Here is an 18,319-nt window from a genome sequence, read left to right as displayed (position 1 = left end):
GACAGATATTCTCAGAAACAAAATGAGAAAGATACCTTTTAAGGTAACCCCACTCAGTTCACTCATATACATGTACATTAGAGGATCCATGTTTCTTGTCAGCCCATTTGTACACAAGCAGCAACGAGACACGCCTATTTATTCTCAGCAGTAGAGCACATTTTAAAGAAAAAAAAAGCTGACAGGCATACGGGAAATCAGAGATGTAAACCCCCCGCCCCCCATATATATACAGTATATATATATATATATATATATATATACAGTATATATATATATATATACAGTATATATATATATATATATATATACAGTATATATATATATATATACAGTATATATATATATATATAATAATTGAAGCAAACAAACAAAAGAAGGTGGGTGGGCGGTGACCTGGGAACTGTGTCCATATGTCCATATCCAAAAGTGCTGAGTGAGGTCACCGTAATAACATGGTTGTGTTGGCGGCTTGTGGTGCCGGTGGTTGAGTCAGGGGCTTGGTGTGAGGAAAGCTGGGAAGTACTTGGGAAGTCCCTTCCTTGATTCCTGGTACTTGTTCACCTTGCTTGACTCTGTCAGACGCCTACATCGTAAAGTTTTGAACAATTAAAAGAAAAAAACTTTTATGTCTTCACTTTATTTCAGCGAACAAATATGCCCATTTGTATTTTGTGACATATCTGCAAATGCAAAGACTCTTTTAAGTCGTAGTACTGACATGTGATTTATTTCATGAAACGTTCACAGCAGATGTTTAGCACAGTGTTATAATAATAATCATATTATTAAAATAATAATAATATGATTATTATTATTGTTGTTATTTTTTTGTATGATTCTATGCGTTTTTTCATGTTAAAGCATTTATATGCATTTATACTTCTGCATTAAAGGTATACCCGCGGCCAATACAGTTTGACTACGGAATGTTTCAAGTACAGTACAGTATTTACTTTCCTTGTATTTGTCGTAATAGATCAATGAGCAAGAAAAAGGAATGAGAAAGTCTGAGAAAAAAAATGTTGTGTGTACTTGAATACTAAATTACATCTATCCAGCCATTCATTTTCTTCTGCTGATCCGAGGTTGGGTCGCCACCTCATCTGCCTTCTCTCTCAACTCGCCTTATCTCTCATGGAGAGCGAGTCGGAACCACATTTCGGCCACTTGTAACTGGGATCTTATTCTTTTGCTCTTAACTTTGAAAGTGCATATTTAGCATTTCTCTGTTTTAAAATGGCCTTGGATTTACTGTTAGCGCACACATGCTGCTGGGCACAAAAGAAAATGTGGCGAAATGAAAATAAATCATTCATATAATGTGCTTGCACAAGTCTGAACTAATCACATTCATGCTCGCATTAAATGGTCGTCAGGACACAACTGCTAGCATTTTCAGTGCCTCTGATTAACCCCAAATGAAGTCCAGCTGCTCCAGTAGGTTTTTCCTGATATTTTTGTGTTTTCTATTGCAGATTTTTCTTTAACCTGTACTCGCGTTGGCTGGTGGTGCATCACCTTTTTGTCAACTGGGTTGTACAGGGTTGATTGTCTCTTTGTTTTTCCATCACAAAAAAAAAAACGGACATTTGAACGGGAATGTGTTGGCTTTTTATCTCGTATCCACTCTTTGAAACATACACACGGTGAACCTGTCACCAGACAATGGAAGCAAGGCACATATTGGCAAAAAACAATTATGGACCATTGAGACTCTTCAGTGAACCTAACATGCCTGTTTTTGAAATGTCTCAGATCGCTGCAGTATCTGAAGAAAATTTTGTAAGCATGCGGAGAACAGGCAAACTCCACAAAGGGGTCATATCGGCTGTCAATATGCCTCACCTCTCGTCTTTGAAGGAGACTCCGCTTATTTAAACAAGAAATACAGACTTTTCTGCCATTTTTACCGTAAAAATAGTCAAAAAACATTAAGAATCACACCAAAAGAGGACAGAGGAGAAATATTAATAAATGTGTGATTTAATTATTTCGTTTCTTTTTCCTCTCATGATAACAGGGGAGCCACATCCTCACCTGCCTCCCCTGACCGCACGTCACTGAACCCATAACCTCTTAATTGTAGCGCAGACATTCTAACTGCTAGTGCACTAGTCCCATCAATCCTAGTCAGTTGTGATTGCTGTCACAGAGCATTTCTGCTGCACATTACAATCAGGGTAAAATATTGTTTTGCTTTTGCTAAAGGAATGGTTGCTATGTAAGACACAGTGTCCTCCCTTCTCTCCCTTGTCCTCACTCTCATTTTGCCTTGATGCTTGCTTGCTCTGCCGGGTAGAGGAACAATGTGGTCTTTCTTACGTGTCTCAGGGGTGTACATTCCATTTGTACTCAACTCAGTCTCCATCTCACACCCCCCCCTGCTCAAAGAAGTCTTCTTCTGACTCCAGGTGTTCCACGCCACTCAACTCCTACCATTAGTTTGGGAGGATTGGAAAGGACACCGCTCTTTGGTCGCATTTGTTTTTTGTCGTTATTATGTTGTCATCACACGAGTGGGATCCTTATTGCTCACATATCTGGGCAGGATTTGCAAAGCTCCCTTGAGTGCAGTGCCTGAATCATTGACGTTGTTCATGCCAGACTCTTGGTTTGTGGTTTGTCTTGTGGGCAAAGGGGAAATTTGGAGGTTGGGGTGCAAGCGTGCTATTAAGGATGCAAGAACTACTTTAGGGGAACATTGCCTTTGAGTGCTCAGAGCCGTCCCACTTTTGCTTGTGGCACAGTGCGCCGCTGAACAAAGACAGACAGACAGACAGACAGACAGACACTTTGGGTAGGAAATACCGCATCTGAGGAGTCCCACTTTTGTGCGAGTCAAACAGAGTCCAGAGCAGGATGGTGCTGATCCTCTGACATGCTCACCAGCTGAAGACATACATATACACAATGTGGCTCAGGTATGTTGACTCACACTTGGACACACTTCCTATTGGAAAATAATCCAAGTCATTTCACAACTAAATATGACTTATTGTGTTGCTTGATGTGAGATGACCGGACTTTTTTGCATGTCCATTTTTAGTAATTGCTTGATAGCTTTTTTTTACTCAGCTAATGAAAGTCACAGAGTAATTTCAATGCGACCTTTGTATTTATTTCTGCATAATTTTCAGGCATTTTTTGGGAAGCGGTTTCACAATATGCAGCACTGCCATTATTTATGACAATAAAATGGCAGTGTATTATTTTAAAACATATTTTGCTCAATGTCTTATCTACCAGTCATGCGGTCTATGAAACATTCAAAGTTCATTTCATAAAGCTTTCCCAAAAGGCTTCAGCCGTTTATTTACAAGCAAAAACATGAGCCGATTAAAACCTGAAATAGGATTTGACAGCAAGTGACCAATGCCGATAACTGATCATTTACATTCCATTCAAATGTAACTGCACTAACCATATGCAATCAAACAGGTGAGACAGTCATTTCCATGCTACAGTTTTGGCAACTGTAAGTTTTACTCAAACGTACAGTAAATAATAAGGCTATCCAAATTTGTAAAACAACAACCAAGAATCTCGACATACTGTATTCCGATGATAGTTAGTGTACAAGGGCACCAGTGTTCCAAGAAACGTACGCACACTTCCATCAGACCGCCGCCGGTCTTGCAGAATATGCTGTTTCCCTGCAGATTGTCTTATCACTGGTTGGCACAGCTGATGGGCGGAGCCAACTGCTCAGGAACCATAATGTGTTCCAAAAAGCCTTCACCGAAATGAAACGGCCAGAAATGAGCAGGCCTGGCCCTCAATAAAGAGTAGACGGGGCGACATGGCACTGTTAACTTTGCGGCAATTGTAATTTTTGAGTATGTCCACATCCTAAATCTGTAGTATGTGCGCAGGTAGATTAGTTGATGATAATTTGATATTAAATGAAAATTGAATCCTTACAAGGTTGAACTCCTGGAACAAGTGCGTATCCTAAATGTGTTCAACAGCCAACTACGTGCTCCCACCAAGCAGAACCTGTGAGGTAGGTTTGTCAAAGACTTTTACAGCCCGGTTTGCACAGTCCTGCATTTACAATGACTTTTTTTTTTTTTGCTCTGTTTCAAGGTATTAGCCTGTCCCTCGAGCAGGGTGTGCTGGGGAGTGCCTGCTATTCACCTCGGGGGTAGATCTCATGGAGCTCAACACTCAGACATGGACGCAGCCTGGCAAGAACTGATGGCCATAACAGAACTGCAGGTATCTGCACCAGAATTTTTACGGCCACGTTTATTTGTTGTATGAAGCTTTTGCTTGTGAATGCTGCTCCCAGGTGTAAGGACAGTATATTTCTTGGAAATCGGAGAGTTCTCTGGGTGTGAAATGAGAAAAAAAAAACTCAACCTCGCCTCGGATGTTGTTGTTTTCAAAGGACATTTTAGCATATCAAGTACACACACCACTCACAAAGAGTTGGAAAGATTCAGTTTTGTGTCAAGTTTCAGGCTGAACCTAAAATGCAATGTCACCTTGACAGGGGAGCCTAATTTGGCCATCTGTGACGTTTTTAGCGCACATCCAACTGGCAGAGGTTGCGGTACGTTTTGCACAACTTAACATTGTCTAACGAGAACCTGAATTGCAAAATTGACAACAGGTGTTTGATTCATAAATCGACCGATACATTTCCCAGGATGTCCACTTCTATGCCTTTCTGTGACTCTACCAGTCTTTCTGCTGCAAACAGCTGATGACAGACCAAGATTATTGAAACTCAGTGGCTTCTCCCCGTTGAGAGCAGGTCAATTGTTGGGTGTCATCTTTGTCTCATGATGCCAAAATGCGAACAGAAAGATGAAGATGACCGCTTACAAATCAATTCCAACTGAAGAAATGTGAAGAAATGTATTGGTCCCCAGTGGTCATTGCTGCTGTGATTTTGGCGCTCAGATCATTGTTAGAAAATGGCAAGTTGTGCACAAACTATTGAAACATTGTTGGACAGTTTCAAAATTCGAAATTTTGAGGTCAAACTAAGTTTCCCCGTTAAGGCTGCAGCCTTTTAGCATTTTAGGTCCATCCTGAAATTTCACCCAGAATTGCAAACGCAGTAGTGGCCAAACTTTTTCCTCTGAGGGCTGCCTTTGGGAAATTTGAAGGCCGCTTCACAATTCTTTAACTTGAAATTTAGGAAGCATGTAAAAACCAATCCATCAAGCAAATATATATCGTTGATACAGTGGTGCCTTGACATGTGAGTACTCCAAAAAAGTTTTCAGATACAAAGATGTTGACTTTGGCCTTGACTTGTGAGCAGCGACTTGGGGTACGAGTGCACTTCAGAAGCCCCAACTCTCCAGTGAAATGAAAAACCACCAAAAACAAATAATGTGTAAAACATGGAACAAATTGGTGTCCGAACACATTTTCCGGACACGTAGGCTGGGTTGCACCAACCAGGTTTAATTTAATCTAAGATTAGCACTAATCAGAGATGACTAAAACCAAGTTTAAAATGAGTTCATGTTTTTTTAATTCAAACTGATTAATAAACTGTTATCTCACCCAAATGTCCCCTTCCTCATAAAATTCAAGATTGACCCTGTCTACCAAATTATTGACTTTTTGCTGTTATGCGCCCTAAAAAAATGCACCTGTCAGTGGAGAATTAATACTCGATCACAGTTTAAATTTGAAGTTCAAAGTTCTGGTGTCACAGAATTACATTTAAACATGGTTTGGGAGTACAAATTAAATTGAGGTTGAAAGAGAGGTTTAAATGTAATTTGTTTTCCTGTATTTCAGACAAGCTTTAAAGTTTGGTGCAACAGAACTCAAACCATGATTGAAATTAGTGCTTTTGTTAAACCTTGGTGCCATATTGTTGAGTTTGCAAACTGTGCTTTCTGATGTGTACTGTGTGCAGACCACTCAGTTGTGCTTTCTCGCACACATAAGGGAAACAGCATTCACTGCATGCATCACATATTTGAGGTATCTGTCACTTCATTATGGCTTCCAAGAAGGTGAAATGTGCAAGTGATTGCGCCATTAAAAAGCTGATGTTTTTGGAAGATATTGAGGGGGCTACTGGACAACTGCAGCAGCAGCTGCTGCTGAGGGTGGCAGTGAGATAGTGGAGAGGTACAAGGAGTGATCAATGGCACTCGCCATTTGAACGGCAATACACACAAACCTACTACACTGTGCGTGTGGCATTTGGCTTCATTAGAAGAAAAAGAATCATCTTTTTTTGGATTATGCATGTACAAATATGCACAAATTTTGACCTCTGCACTTGGCCAATCACAGTAGACACGGCAAACACACACTCTTCGTGGTACGCGCTGGAACAGGTACGTCTGCCATTTATGGAGCAGTTCAGGGTATTCGTGTCTTGCTCAAGACCACAGCCGTGTGTCTGGGGGATGTTGAGTGTGGACGGTCTTGATGCCGATTTCCCCAGTGGCAAGAAACGGTTTTAATTACCATTTCTTCACAACCAATTAATGGCATGCCAATTCATTTCACTGTGGAAAGCCTGAGATGACTGGTTTGAGTTAGGAGTGGACTCGCAGAACAAATGATATTTGTGAGTCAAGGCACCACTGTATATTTTTATGATAGTTATTTTGAAGAAAAATGGTTAAAGGCTAAAAGCTAAATATTTTCAGGTCTTTCTGAGGATATGGGGGTGGCTCGCCCCCCTGCATCGCGTTATAATAGATCCGCCCTGCTGTGAGGAACACCTCAATTCTTAAGCTCTATATTCAGATCCAAAACAAGACCAAACTATAGAAAGGCAATTTCTAAAGAAGCGGTTGCTTTATTATCATTAATATAGGTTCAGAAAGCAGACCTTGACATGGAGCAAACCATGTTTGCATACAAAACTGAATTATCTTTATTCAACACTTTGAAGCAAAAAATATATCCTCGATCCTCCGCTCCTCCATCATCTTTAATTGCAAAGCAAGTCACATCCAACATGACTGACTGCTTTAAAAAAAAAAAAAATATATATATATATATATATATATATATATATATATATACACGCCAAATGTCCACCAGGCCATGATTTGGACACCCCCTGCCCTGACTCTTTTTGTATATAATTCCCCAGTTTAAAATGTATCATTCATAAATCAAATTCACAGATCACTTCGTTATTGGTGAATTGCTGTTATTGTTGTTGCAGGGTTTAGAGACATGTGGTGAAAGCTCCTATGAAACAAAACAATACCAAAGCATTGAGCCAGTGGCTTCTCTGGGCATGTACGAGGCCGCCCACTGCCACCCTGAGCCCACCCCTGCTGCGTTTGATGTGGGCACAATGGATGAATACTACTCTGAAGAAGCTGCAGGCTGTCACAGACGAGGCACCAATGCAGCGTCCCTCTACGAGCATTCAGGACCACAACTCAACCAAAGAATGGTGTCCATCTCACCGGATGCCCACCAATCGACTGCGGTTCTCACAGGGCAGATGAGCTCACCCGGTACCAGTCAAGGTGACAGTAGGCCCAACAGCAGTCTTCCTCGGGGTGCTGGGCCTCACATGATGTGGACAGTGCACGGCCCTAGTTCATTTGCTCATTCTGCTGACGACCTAGAGTCTGACTCTGGCCTCTCGCTGGGCTCCAGCCCACCATTGGCCTCACCGGGAAACTTGGCTGCTGGCATACCAGGTCACAGGAGTGTGGACATGTCCGTTGCATGCAGTGATGGGGAACCAGAAGGCATGGTGGAACATAGAAGAGCGCGCAACTACCCGCCAGAATACCAGAGTCAGTCCGACTCTTATCTGCAAAGAGGAGCACAACCATCTTATTTCACAACCCAACACCACTTGAGCCATTCACATTTCGATGCACCGAATCCTCAGGCAACCAACCATCAGACTATGGGTGAACTCTACAGCGCAGCATTTTCCAGCAGAGGGAGCTGGCTAAACAGCACGCATTCAAAATCTCATGGAAACACCCAGGCACCAGCCAGCAGAGATGAGAGGCGGGCCATAGCCCTGAAGATCCCCTTCCCAATAGAAAAGATCATCAATCTGCCAGTGGATGACTTCAACGAGCTCCTCACGCAGCACACCTTGACTGATGCCCAACTGGCACTGATCAAGGACATCAGGCGTCGGGGCAAGAACAAGGTAGCAGCTCAAAACTGCCGCAAGCGCAAACTGGATAGCATAATTCATCTTGAAAGGGAGTTGGGACAGCTGCAGGTTCAGAGAGATGACCTGGTACAACAGAGATTAGAATTCCAGCGCAGCTTGACATACATTAAGTGCCACCTCACTAAACTCTATGCAGAGGTGTTCTCTCATGTGAGAGATGAAACTGGACAACCGTATTCAATAGATGAGTACTACTTGCAACAGATGGCGGATGGTCAAACATATCTGGTGCCACACACGATGCACAAGAAAGAATGCTGAACTGTGACAAAGTGATATGGAAATTGTTGGTGTTAGGGTGCCACCTATGGAGCTTTACCATTTCAAGACATTTCATAAGTAAAAACACCATCACTTTATGAAAATAAAATTTATTTGTAAAAAAGGAAAACACTAGTCTCTTAAAAAAATAAATAAAAGTTGCAGTCATTCTCCAGAGTCCTGCAAGAGAAACACCAGGTCAGAGCATCAACTTTTGCTTCCCCTTTCAAAATTGGTGACGCAAAAATAAAAGGTCCCAATAATGTGCATGTGATCCATTTTCACATAAAAAAAAAAAAAACTAATGTGCATGCATGCATCTTCACCACATGCATATCCAAATAAAAACAATTTCGCCTTTTGCGCAATAGTACTTTTACCTGATTTTTTAAATTGCCAGTTATATGAAGTTGGTCCGCTGAGCACAAACTGGTATGGTATCTGAAATGAGAAATAGAGTCAAAATCCTTAAATATGCACTTAACATTTATTCCCAGCATGCAAATATTGTGAGACAAAATGGAATTAGGATGCCCATTTACCAACATTCTTGTGAAAATGTGTTTAATCATTACTGTGCCACACATCTGACTACCACAGCTACATGACAAAGCAAGTTGTACTAGCAGTAGTTGAGAAGTCTGGTCTTACCTACAGGCAGCATTTAAGCCTTTGGTAGCTGCTGCCTTGCTAGCCTCAGGCTTCTGTTCTCACTCTCCCCTGCTTCAATGATCCTGGCGATGATTGCTACTTCTCTCCCTCAGCTGGCTTCCATGGCTAGCCTCAAAGACTGCATGTAAGCTAGCATCCCCAGATGATCTGTGTAGCAATCTTGGGTCACGTTTTGTACACACTGCGTCCAACCCTTTTGCACGGCACCTGTCATCCCTCAACCAGTCGAGGACTACTAGATGGATGCTGTCATTCGGGTCTGCTCACGGATGTATGCATCAATTCTTACGCCATCCCTCTGCCAAAAACCACTAAAGGAGGCTAACAAGAGTTTGTAAAAAGACTGAAAGGTTGTTTATTTCAGCTCAACTTTGATGCATTTACAAATAAAACCCAGAGATTAAGGACAAAATATCTACATAAAACCCTCATTGGAATGCTGACTTTGCAGAAACAGATTAAAAAAAATAATTACAAAAAAAAAGAAGAAAAAAACATCAAAAGACAAAAAAAACGCTTAATTGAAGACCCTCCAAGATTTTTTTCAACTCTAGTATACATCTCTTGCAGCAACAGTAACCTGCCACATGATTGGCTGAGCAGATTTAGGAGGTACACCTGCAGCTGCCCTGTCATTTCCTCTCCTTGCTCTCCTCTTGCTGTCATTTCCTCTCCTAAGTACTCAGCCCTGTTGAACAATACGGAACAACATTGTTAACTGTGCACTGACTTCATACGACCCGAGATCCAGTGTTTTTTTTTTTTTTGTTGCTTTCTTTGTTTAAAAATTGGTTTGAGCACTGAAAACGGATCCCTGTGACTACAAAGACTGGAAAGCCAGTGGCTTTAGTATCATACTCACTCTATCACTTCAAAATCGTCCTTGACGTCCATAGCCACTGTTTGAGCTTCCTCCATACCCACCTTAAAACACAATCAATGGGCATTCAGTTTCTATACATGACACAATGGGTGCAGTCCATCTAACTACTTACCATAGTTCCTGCCGCCACCACTAAAGCTGTTCTTCATTGGGCCAAAATTAGACGACTGGGAATCATAGTGACCCATGTTGTAGTTGCCACCCCCTCCTCCTCCACAGTGGCCTGCAAAACATTACCTATGTATTTTAGAGTCAAAACATATCAGGGTCTCACAAGAGAAACAGCACTTACCGTAACCATTGCTGTCATAGTTATTTCCACCATAGCCTCCACCGCCGCCTCCCTGGTTGTAGCCCTGGTTATAACCGCGACTCCCTCCATTGTTATATCCACCTCCGGGGCCACCTCCATAGCCTAAAAGAAAGTTGCCTTTAGCTTTCAGGACAGTAGTCAAAAGCTGCGTAGGTTAAGTTTAGTCAAAACCAAAGATGACATGTTTACCATCATTGCCGTTGTAATGGCTATCTCCATATCTACCCCTGCTGCCTGGAAGGAGATTGACAGGTCAACAAAAGGCAACATTGGACATTTGCAGCGGTGGACACTGTGCTCACCTTGGTTATAACCTCTGTCATAGTCATAGGGTCTACCACCACCACCGCCGCCGCCGCCGCCACCGCCACTCCGACCACCTGAAAATCCTGTTTAAGTATTGCCCAAGGGTTAGCAAGGTATGCCATGCCCAGATGATGCATGCTGTAGAAGCAGTGAGTACCTCCTCGCATTCCTGAAGACTGCATATCCTGCCGTGGGAGTGCCTTTCTGACTTCACAATTGTGGGAGTTAATGGTATGATATTTCTGAACTGCAGAGACACAAACAATGCAGGTTAAGTGTGCAGCCATTTTCATAATCATTCCTAACCGCAGACAATTGCACTTACTGACGATCCTATCGACTGCATCATGGTCATCAAAAGTCACAAAAGCAAAGCCTCTCTTCTTTCCAGTATTACGGTCATTCATAATTTCAATGACTTCAATCTTTCCAAATTGCTGGAAATAGTCACGCATATGTTGTTCCTCAGTGTCCTCCTTAATACCCCCAACAAATATTTTCTTCACTGTTACATGAGCACCTGGTCGGTTGGAGTCCTGCAAGAGGAGCCATCAATCAACGCACATCCGCACGCCATCTATCCATCAGACCAAAACCACAAACATTGTAATACTACAGGTTTTTACCTCTCTGGAGACAGCACGTTTGGGTTCAACCACTCTTCCATCCACCTTATGGGGACGGGCAGACATGGCAGCATCGACCTCTTGCACGGATGAGTAGGTGACAAAACCAAAACCCCTGGATCTCCTATTGTTGGAATCTCTCATGACCTGCATGGAAGAAGAGATCATTCTAGATTACCCCTGTGAAACGAAACTGAAAACAACATCATTACAACTTATTCACCTACCACGCAATCAGTAAGACTACCCCATTGTTCGAAATGGGCCCGCAAGCTTTCGTCTGTGGTCTCGAAGCTCAATCCTCCGATGAACAACTTGCGAAGCTGCTCTGGTTCACGTGGAATCTACACAAAAGGAGAAAGTTAGCCATGAGTCAACATACTGCGTGGCAGCAGCGTTCTACAAGATGAATGCTCAGAGTAACATTGAGACTCTGCGCCGTTTTATTTCAGCGAGTAAATAAAACATCGGAATAAACAGCCACGTTTCCACGGTGCAGTCAAGCGCTGAGTGGGGGAGGGCGACGTCGCCGCCATTACGCCACAGCACGACAGCAGTAGGCTAATGTATCGATGACGAATAGTTACTGCCGAAACCGCTGGCAAATCATTACCTAGTACAACTACGGGTTGTTTTATTAATTTTCGATATTTCTGAAACAAATCACAAACATCGTCAATTACAACCACTTGTAAGTCACACGAACAATAGACCACGAGGCCGGGGCTCTTGTAAAATGGCGGCGCTACAGTTCTTGTCGCGTATTTAATAGGAGTAAACACGCCCAAAATATGGCTGGGCAGCCAGCGGGTCTGTTCGTAGCCTTCTATGTAATAACAAGGAGGTACTCACATCTTTAGACATCTTGCAGAACAATTTCAGACGACACACTGAAATTTCACTGAGAACGGTGAACTGCGTCAGGCAAGCAAAGACTGCCCCTCAACAGTACAATAAATAGTAACAGATCCACCTCTTTGACTCAGCGATTGGTCAGCGATTCCCGCTGCACTTGATGTCACTTAAACAAAGGTCTTCATTGGACAAAAGGCTGTCAATCGTAAATAACATCCAATCGCAAAGGTGGTAGGCGTAGGCGTTTTTGGCGGACGACGCAAATATGCGTCTCTTCAAGTACATTCAGTGTCAATTTTGTAAAATTTATAATTTTACTCACATACCACACCAGTACAAATACCGACACATTTTTTTTTTCAAATAGGTCAAATCTATTTCATTTGCGATGCAGTCAACGAAATTCATTTGAGACATTTGGGTTGGTGTGGGGATACGCACTTAGCTGTTATGAGTGTTTATGTCGGTGTCTACCACCTAACATCAGCAGTGTTCGAGCGATTTTTTTTCCTTGACTGACGCATTAATCACCGAGCTTAGATTGATGATGATAATAAATGGACGACAGAACGCTTGAAAATGTTGTCAGGGACGGTGACTGGAGCGGCCGGCGAATGTGGGTCACAAGCTGACTGAGGGGCGGAGACGTTCATTGTGAGCTTTAAGGCGCGCTTTTCACGCACTGGGACGAGCAAGCGCACAGTACCTATCTGTGGTCTCGGCTACATGCTAAATTAGCCTCCAGAAGCAAGCGTTTCCTCCCCTTACAATCGGTCCAAACGGATGCTCGTCGCGATCACGCGGTAAGCAAAATAGTAAGCATCGTGGCGGAGTGCATGGGTGGAACTACCCCTATGTTGATGTGGCGCTTGGTTTGTTGGCGAAGAGCTAGCGCGCAGGCGACCTGTTGTAGCACGTTTGCCTTGTTGTGCCCACTGAATAGCGAGCTAGCATGGGTGCATTTTTATTTTACGTCTTGGTGACGGCAATGCAGTCGATTGCCATTTTTGCTGCTAGGAATAGATATAACAATGCCGTTTTATCCGATGCTCAGGTCCTTGTATTTCTGCCGATAAAACAATTGCCCGTAATACTTGTTATCGTAGTGCTACCTCAGAGCAGTTAGCCTATTTTTTCAACTTGGTGTATTTCTAAGTCCTGTTTATTTTCCTTCTCACCCGGTTGATTTTGATAGTACGTTTTCTTTCCATAATGTTTTATATTATTGATCCCGCCTGTAACCGGTCAATTTCGCCGCTGTGGGATCAAGAAAGTATTGGTCTTTCTGGTCACCAGAACAGCATCTTTTTTTGTAAGCCACTCTTGGTGTTTCAAATTTAATTTTTCATTTTCAGGAAGTGCGCCTTCAAGTGAACGTCGTCTAAAGCTCTCTGCTAACCACCATTGCAATGGGCAAAAAGTCTCGGGAAGACGACTCCTCATCATCGGATGAAGAAGAGTATGTCGTGGAGAAGGTGCTGGACCGGAGGGTGACGAAAGGAAGGGTCGAGTTTTTTCTAAAGTGGAAAGGATATTCAGAGTAAGTTTTGTTGCCTCTTCCACAAAGGTACACGCAAACGATAAACAGGTGTGATTTAAAGGGGCTGTGTATGAGGAATTTAATTACAACTGTGTTTTTGGGTGGTGAGACCATTCGTGAATTGGTACCAGCTAGGGTCCACAAATCACTCTCTATAGGTTGTATCATAAAAGTGCATACCACCTACATGTTTGGCCCAACAAAACAAACACAATTGAGTGAAACTCCCCACCATAGCTCTGTGTCAATATAAAGCCCTGAGACAAGAAAATTCAGCCTGTACAACACTGACCAGCGAAGGCTTGCAAGTGTTTGAATGCAGCCGAATGTTGTCAGGGTTTATTACAAGGTTGCAAACTGTTGCAAAGACGTTAGCCTCATAAGCCTTCGCCTCTCAGTGTAAGATGGGGTTTTTTCTTGATTCGTGTCTGTATTGGCCCTGACTCACCTTGTTGTGGTTTGCTCTCAGTAAGCACAACACATGGGAACCAGAGAAGAACCTGGACTGCCCAGAGCTCATTTCAGAGTTTATGAAGACTTACAAAAAAAGTGGGAGCTCTACGCCAAGTTGTGGAGCCAGCACAGCCCCTTCAGGACGTGTGAAAGACTCGGGTAGCTCAAAGAAGAGAAGCTCGGACGACGATGATGACGATGAGGGGGCAAGCAAACCTAAAAAGAAAAAGGAGGTAATAACTGCATCGTCACTGTTGTGAAGTTCGGCACTAGTTCTGATTTCCTTATATCATGGGAAAATACACATTCCTATTTAACTACCTACAGAAGCTTTTCCCCATGTGAAGTATTTGTTTTGTTTTATATTTCAGGAAGAAATTCTAGTGGCCCGTGGCTTTGAGAAGGGCCTTGAACCAGAGAAAATTATTGGAGCAACAGACTCGTGTGGTGATTTGATGTTCCTAATGAAGTGGTATGTGTTAAGTTTGCTTGCTCATTTCAGTACGGTTTTTATGAGTCCATATTGTCCACGAGCTTGCTCTATTCAAACACATGTTACATCTGTCTTTCTTCTTTGCTTATGTTTTATAGTTTCCTTTTGCTTCTCTCCACCAGTGTTTCTCAAATAGTGGGGCTCGAGGCTCCGTCAAGTTGGGCGCGCTGACCTCGGGGAACATGCTTTTTTATTTTTTTACTGTCCTAAAATAACGTGCAGTTGCACCTCCACTACATTAGGGGGCAGTGGCGCTCTCATTTGCAGAGTTTGCGCAGGGAGCATTCTCGGGGGGATATATGACTAGGCGTATGTAGCGCTTGGCTTCAATGTGACTGCGGTGGCAGACGAGGGAAGATCGATGTGCTTACTGTGTCTAAAACCTTTGGTAGCAGACAGCATGAAGCCAAATAAATTAAGGCGTCACTTAAAGACATTACACCCCAATCACGCTGATAAGCTGCTTGAGTTTTTTTCAGCGAAAACGTGCCGAATATTGCCAACAATCATGCTGTTTTGTGACTGCTACTTCAGTACAGTAAACTGAAATACAGGTCCCGGCGACACATTGAGCAGGAGCCGAGAGTTGCTGTGTCCTGCTTCAAACCTCGCTTCGAAAAGCTGTGCATTGCAAAACGTGCTCATTGTAGTCATTAATCCAGACATAATCTTTGATAATAAAAAAAAGCACAAATTCTTTTATATATTTTTGTTTTGCTGATTACAGTTTTTTTTTTAAATATTGTGCTCTGGGATCATGTTGGTGATTAGTTTGAATGCATTATTAGTTATTTATTTTATGTAATTTTATTTTTCAGTATCGTATGGTTTGACATGGTCAGTCAAAAAATATTCATTGTTAAATTAAGGATTTAATGTTATTTTTGAATTTCAGATACACTTTAAATCTTTTCTGTTCCAGTTACTAAAGCTATTCTTTGTTGTAAGTTGGTCCATATTTCTTTCTTTTTTTTAATTCTCTGATACGTTAATAAGAATGTTATGCAAAGGTGTACTTATAACAATTTTATAGGCAAATTATACTATTTATAGTCGTATAGTCCCCTTCTGTGAGTCGCAGGATGATTTCAAAAATACTTGGAAATAGAATTGCTCAGCAAAAACAGATCATGACGTTAACCACCAACAACACTCCTAATCAATTTATTACAAGAAAAGTTCCAGCCGTGACTGAACCGCTCGCTTGCTCTTTATTTATTTATTTTTTTGTTCACATTTGCCACAATGCTCGCATTACCGTACACACAGGATCATTGCTGCTCAGCCCTTAGACGTAGGCAGCAAGCTATGCTGAGCTAAGTGAGCTGCAGAGGCTTGAACATGCACTGAGTGGTCACGACAATTCAGTGAAAGATGCTTGGCCACTGAGCTGCCATTGTCACGCGGGTCACATTGCCTTGTTAAAGTCTCCAAGCTCCACGTGCTTCACTTTGCAGTAACAGTTATAAGACCATTTTTGTTCTCAGTTTTCTGTCTAAAGTGACCACAAACTGTAGCAATCTTCATCTGCATGAGCATTTAAAAAAAAAAAAGATTTGATTTGACTTTTTATTTGGTCTCCCATCGGAGAAACTTGTCTCGGAGGACATGCCCTCCTTGCTGCTACATGCATTGAACAACACAAACACATACGCTACCCCACATACATTGGACAATACATACAGTACCGGACAATATATAATCTACACACAATGGACGGTACATCACAGTCATATGCACACCCCACACTGCCCTCATGTCCTCCTGCTTGTCTGTCTGCCTTCCTCTAGTTGTTTGTTAATTAGGATGATAGCCTGCGGTATGAATGAGTTTTTGTATCGGTTTAATTTGCAGAGAAGGATCCTGTACCTCCTTCCCAAATGTAGGAGCTTGAATTGGGAGTGCAGCACGTGAGAAGGATTGTCTAGAATGTTATTGGCCTATTGAATGACGGACTGCATATATATGTCCTGGGGAGCAGTGGGCGGGGGCTGTCCGATTACCTTCCCTGCTGTTTTAACCAAGCTGGTTATCTGAGCTTGTTTAAAACAGCCAGAAGATGGTGCCCACGGGTACAAATGTCCATGCGGAAACACCAAAGTGGCCAAACATTTGTTCCGGTTACCGCAAAAGTAAAATGAAGTACTGTATTCAAAACCGTGTCATGGCATACATTTTTGTTTCGATCAATTTTTGTGGTTAAAACAACAGAGATGGATGATTCCCCCCTCCCCAGGCCCTATGCGTGACATTTTTGGGCTGTTAAGAGTAAAGCAACAACGAATGGGGGTGGGGGCGTGGAAGGTCACATCGAGGCACCTTTCATAAGCATTTTTAGGATCTAGACAACCTTTCCTCAAAGTGCTTTCAGGTCACCTCATTCAGGAAAATTCCTAAGGAAAAAATATGTGAATTTGAAGCAAGCCCATATCTTATTAGCACACCGACAAAAGTTCCTTGTGAGCTTGAGCCTGCCCCAGATTACTTGATTGAGAGGTGGTCACTCGCATCACACATGAAGATGAAAAACCATTCACACTGCCATTTCTTCTTCCCTAATGACTGAGGCGTTGAGACGGACGATTCCTAATCAGAATGAAGGGTTAACTGTTTTCGTCTCCAACAGGAAAGATTCTGATGAGGCCGATCTTGTGCTGGCAAAGGACGCCAATCTCAAGTGCCCGCAGATCGTCATCGCCTTTTATGAGGAACGCCTCACCTGGCACGAAGATGGCGACAAGAAGGAGAAGGACGCAGTCAGTGCGTGAGTTGCTCACGTCAACAGGAAAAGAAAACTTCTCCGCAACACGGACAACCTTGAGTCAGACAGACGTTCTTACCCCCCCCCCCCCCCCCCCACCTCCAGCAGCATCCCATACTCTGTACATTGTCCAGCAAAGAGGTTAATCCAGTGGACACAGAGCGTCGTCCTTCTTTAGACCAGTCTTTTTGTCAGCAGGTGTCCCACACACGCACACTTCATTGCATCCCAATGAGAAACTGCAGCATCTGACAGCCACGCTTCCGGTCTGCCATCTTGTGGCCGAAAATGTCCAACTGCTTAATTTCTTGACTCTTGCAGTTGCTGATGGCAAGCCTGCAGTTTTCATTTTGAAATGTTTGCATTGATATCATGTCAATTTTAATGAGTGGATAATTACTCATTTTTACTCAAAGCTTTTGAATGTTACCTGATCGGGTGTATCCTGGCTTGAAGAGAATCCTTGGATTAGTTCACATTCGTCAGTGATTCCTTTCATTTTATCTTTACAGACAAAACATTGTTTTCCAGGATGGGTGACAATTTTAAGTGGGTGTCATGTGTTCCAAACTAGTTTTTAGGGCCAAATATGTTTTTATTGAGCTTTATTTTACTTAGCAACGAAGCCTTCAATAGACAATATGGTGTGACAGTCTTTTTACGTATGTTGTTTTTTGTTGCTTTTTTGTTTTTAAACACTGCAAACTTTTCAAAAAGTGAGTCGTTCCTTTTGTGATGTTACAGAACAGTATGACAACATATTTGAATAAATTGTTTCAATGTTGAATTTGCTGTTGGATTTTATTGTAATCTATTTTAAAATGCATTCAGCTGGAGTTATTTTAAAATTATTTTTACTTTTCCAACTACACAGTGCAAGTGAGTGAAGCCGTGCCAATAATGTCATAGTTAAGTAATGAATTTGGTGGAACAGTTGAACAAAATGCAAACTGAAGAATCCCAAATTGAGGACAGGAATGCAAAAGTTATTATGGGAGGAAATGTCT

At 42.3% G+C, this 18,319-nt stretch overlaps 3 protein-coding genes and 1 long non-coding RNA gene across 8 annotated transcripts; 2 read left to right on the top strand and 2 right to left on the bottom strand.

The window, feature by feature from the left end:
* Nucleotides 1-341: 341 nt before the first annotated feature.
* Nucleotides 342-3,932, bottom strand: LOC147211123 (uncharacterized). The gene is made up of 3 exons (XR_015102073.1): nucleotides 3,556-3,932; nucleotides 2,812-2,892; nucleotides 342-586 (listed from the first exon to the last, which is right to left on the bottom strand). It is a non-coding gene; the product is annotated as an uncharacterized LOC147211123 (long non-coding RNA).
* nfe2 (nuclear factor, erythroid 2) lies at nucleotides 2,857-8,540 on the top strand. Its single transcript, XM_086122146.1, has 4 exons — nucleotides 2,857-2,924; nucleotides 3,928-4,006; nucleotides 4,090-4,221; nucleotides 7,163-8,540. The coding sequence occupies exons 2-4, from the start codon at nucleotides 3,959-3,961 to the stop codon at nucleotides 8,408-8,410; spliced, it is 1,428 nt and encodes a 475-aa protein (XP_085978272.1). The 5' UTR covers nucleotides 2,857-2,924; nucleotides 3,928-3,958; the 3' UTR covers nucleotides 8,411-8,540.
* Nucleotides 6,765-12,227, bottom strand: LOC147211121 (heterogeneous nuclear ribonucleoprotein A1-like). 4 transcript variants are annotated; one of them, XR_015102062.1, is made up of 12 exons: nucleotides 12,063-12,227; nucleotides 11,438-11,554; nucleotides 11,211-11,357; nucleotides 10,910-11,120; nucleotides 10,742-10,831; nucleotides 10,581-10,667; nucleotides 10,468-10,512; nucleotides 10,258-10,380; nucleotides 10,078-10,188; nucleotides 9,945-10,006; nucleotides 8,791-8,851; nucleotides 6,765-7,768 (listed from the first exon to the last, which is right to left on the bottom strand). XR_015102062.1 is itself a non-coding variant. In XM_086122167.1 (11 exons), exons 1-10 carry the CDS (start codon nucleotides 12,072-12,074, stop codon nucleotides 9,954-9,956), a joined length of 996 nt encoding a protein of 331 aa, XP_085978293.1. In that variant the 5' UTR covers nucleotides 12,075-12,227; the 3' UTR covers nucleotides 8,505-8,851; nucleotides 9,945-9,953. The 4 variants fall into 4 exon arrangements, 2 of the variants coding, with proteins under 2 accessions (XP_085978293.1, XP_085978284.1); XR_015102061.1 differs by lacking the exon at nucleotides 6,765-7,768 and adding an exon at nucleotides 8,505-8,590; XM_086122167.1 differs by lacking the exon at nucleotides 6,765-7,768 and having other exon boundaries at nucleotides 8,505-8,851.
* A 220-nt stretch (nucleotides 12,228-12,447) lies between these two features.
* Nucleotides 12,448-18,099, top strand: cbx5 (chromobox homolog 5 (HP1 alpha homolog, Drosophila)). Of its 2 annotated transcripts, none has more exons than XM_086122186.1 (5): nucleotides 12,448-12,868; nucleotides 13,421-13,605; nucleotides 14,075-14,291; nucleotides 14,430-14,530; nucleotides 17,178-18,099. In XM_086122186.1, exons 2-5 carry the CDS (start codon nucleotides 13,475-13,477, stop codon nucleotides 17,317-17,319), a joined length of 591 nt encoding a protein of 196 aa, XP_085978312.1. In that variant the 5' UTR covers nucleotides 12,448-12,868; nucleotides 13,421-13,474; the 3' UTR covers nucleotides 17,320-18,099. The 2 variants fall into 2 exon arrangements, with proteins under 2 accessions (XP_085978312.1, XP_085978321.1); XM_086122195.1 differs by lacking the exon at nucleotides 12,448-12,868 and adding an exon at nucleotides 12,918-13,021.
* The last annotated feature ends 220 nt before the right edge of the window (nucleotides 18,100-18,319 follow it).

Source organism: Hippocampus guttulatus, chromosome 1, assembly GCF_054856545.1.
Source record: "Hippocampus guttulatus isolate MCC_2025c chromosome 1, RoL_Hgut_1.0, whole genome shotgun sequence".
NCBI classification, from domain to species: domain Eukaryota; kingdom Metazoa; phylum Chordata; class Actinopteri; order Syngnathiformes; family Syngnathidae; genus Hippocampus; species Hippocampus guttulatus.
The sequence above is the reverse complement of the archived record's forward strand: the minus strand, read 5'-3'. Positions and strand labels throughout refer to the sequence as shown.